Raw genomic sequence first — 2207 nt, 5'->3', positions numbered from 1 at the left:
CAGCGCCGGGTGACGCGCGGCCGCTAAAGATGGCGTACGCAGTGGCTGCTGGAGGCAGCTGCCTCGGATTGGTTTAATGACGGATTTCACACAGTGAAAAAAAGCACAGAATTGGTTTTCAGTTCAGATGCCTCTCGCAACGGAGGAAGAAAAAAAAAAAAAAAAAAGGATCAGGCATCACTGGTTCGTGTAAAAGAGCCGCTGTTGTAATACAGTCAACATTTGTACACGTTTTAGAAAACACTTCTTAAAAAACTAATCTTCAGTTGAAGATCCCTCTTCTTGTATCTGCTTTGGGCTTCTTGGTATGAGGCACAGGGAGAACAGGGGCTGCTGAGGCTCCAAACCACGCAGGCACCTTCCTCTTACCTGGCAGCTGGGAGGTCTGCAAAGAGAAAAAGGGAAATGAAAAAAACCACATTTCTATATTCAGTTGTAACTTACGGCTCTGTACCTCAAACAGTGGTTGTCAGGAGACACCCATCAACTTAATGAGGGCAGTGGAAGACCTGTGTCTCCCTCAATCGCAGGGATTTTTTCAAGCAGCTGCCTGTATAAATGAGCAAGTGGCAGGGAAACATCAGGCCTGCCATAAAGCACTGGCACTCCTCTGCCAGTATTATCCTCAGGAACTGTACTGAAACATAACAAAAAAATTTTGTCAAAAGACCAAACGAGTTCTTTTGTGTGACACCAAGGGAGAAGGCCAACTGCTCTGCTGATGTGTTACCAGGCTGAGGTACCCAAGTGTCAGCTACCTTCCCTGATGACTACTGAAGCCCACCTATGATGCCACAGGTGCTTGCCCCTCACCCTCTCACCAGAAAGGGCATCAGCTCTCCAGACCATGCTGTGCTTTTTGCAACTCCACAGTGCATCTTTCAATGGATGCCACAGAAACAAAGCGTGAATTCCAGTAAGAGCACACAGCCATGAGATAAATGGGTTTCCACTCTCCATTCAGCCACCAGTTTTTAAATGATGGAGGGATTGATTTCTGTTGAGATGTTCATCTCTTGGGAAGGACTTGCATCAGGACTGATCTACAGCCAGAAGAGAGACTGCTGAAGAGCCAATAGCAAAAGATACGTAAATCAAAGTTCCCAGCACAAGCTCAGGTGGAGTAGGAAGTGTGCACAAACCATTACACTGATTCCCTTTGTTCCTGGTTCAGAAAAATGGACTTGACTCATGTTCTGAAAGCTCTCCGAGGCTATCAATAGTAAATAATTTTCCACTACATTCATTTTACCTGAACCACTAGCTGCTGTGTTGTTTAATAATTATACCTACCTACAAACTTAGTAAAGGACAGGGATAAACTAACCAGAATAACGGATTTGCAAACACAAAACATGATGCAGACATCAATTTCCAGTTTGAGGCTGGGAAGTTGAGACATGCTGTACAGCAAGTGATGCTGGTCAGAGCCATACAAGCAACCTTTAGAGAAATGCAGTGTCTGTGCTCATACAGCTTGTTTACATGAACACCACTGCAGAAATCCTTGGTGTGAAGAGCAGCAATCAAACACAACCTTGGAGAAGGACTCGAATGTTCCCTTGAGGTGTTTGGAAGCACCTGCCACTAGAGGGCTGCCAAGATCTACTAGGGAAGAATTTCCTAATGCAGGGTGCTTTCTGTAGAAGTAGTGTATTCAGGCTCATCAAGGGCAAGACAAGAGACATGTTGTTCTGCATCAAGCACGTTACCATGAAAAACTGGCTGACAATTCAGGGTAAGGGTTTATGTACAAGAAAGAGCTCAAACAGAAGCTGGATTTTGCTTTAAAATCAACACTGAAATCACCACCTCTTTGCTCTGCTCCTGGCAGAGCTACTGGCAACCTCACCTTTGGCTGAGTGTCAACAAACAGTTCTTTGTCAGTACTGAGGGCGGTTTGGTTCCTGGAGGCCAACTGAATGGGCTCTGCGTGGTCTGCTGTACCCCTGTTACCTGGCTGGGCATCATCTGTGCTCCAGGAGGCCTTTGCATAGGACAGTAACAAAGGAGGTTGTTACATCTATCACAGTATTAGAGCACAAACTAGATTTTTCTAAGTAAATTAGTCTGATTATAAAAAAGAGTTCCAACACCTCTCCTTAGCAATATTCCTAGCTATTTCTTATCCATTTCAACAAAATCAAATCAGAGCAAATGAGATGCATTCATTATAAATAAAGGAACTAAAATTTTCACTTGGGCCT

At 44.4% G+C, this 2207-nt stretch overlaps 1 protein-coding gene across 3 annotated transcripts in view; it reads right to left on the bottom strand.

Annotated features, from left to right (window-relative positions):
* Positions 1–46: 46 nt before the first annotated feature.
* The window catches only part of WRN (WRN RecQ like helicase), a 41449-nt gene continuing 39288 nt past the window's right edge, over positions 47–2207 (bottom strand). For all 3 annotated transcript variants that reach the window (XM_010709604.3, XM_010709603.3, XM_010709606.3), the window contains 2 exons: positions 1853–1987; positions 47–385 (listed from right to left, as the gene is read on the bottom strand). In XM_010709604.3, the coding sequence (XP_010707906.1) occupies positions 263–385; positions 1853–1987 (258 nt within the window). In that variant the 3' untranslated portion in view covers positions 47–262. The remainder of the gene's footprint in view (positions 386–1852; positions 1988–2207) is intronic.

Source organism: Meleagris gallopavo, chromosome 4 (assembly GCF_000146605.3).
Source record: "Meleagris gallopavo isolate NT-WF06-2002-E0010 breed Aviagen turkey brand Nicholas breeding stock chromosome 4, Turkey_5.1, whole genome shotgun sequence".
NCBI classification, from domain to species: domain Eukaryota; kingdom Metazoa; phylum Chordata; class Aves; order Galliformes; family Phasianidae; genus Meleagris; species Meleagris gallopavo.
Note: the sequence above shows the minus strand (reverse complement) of the source record. Positions and strands in the feature narration are given on the sequence as shown.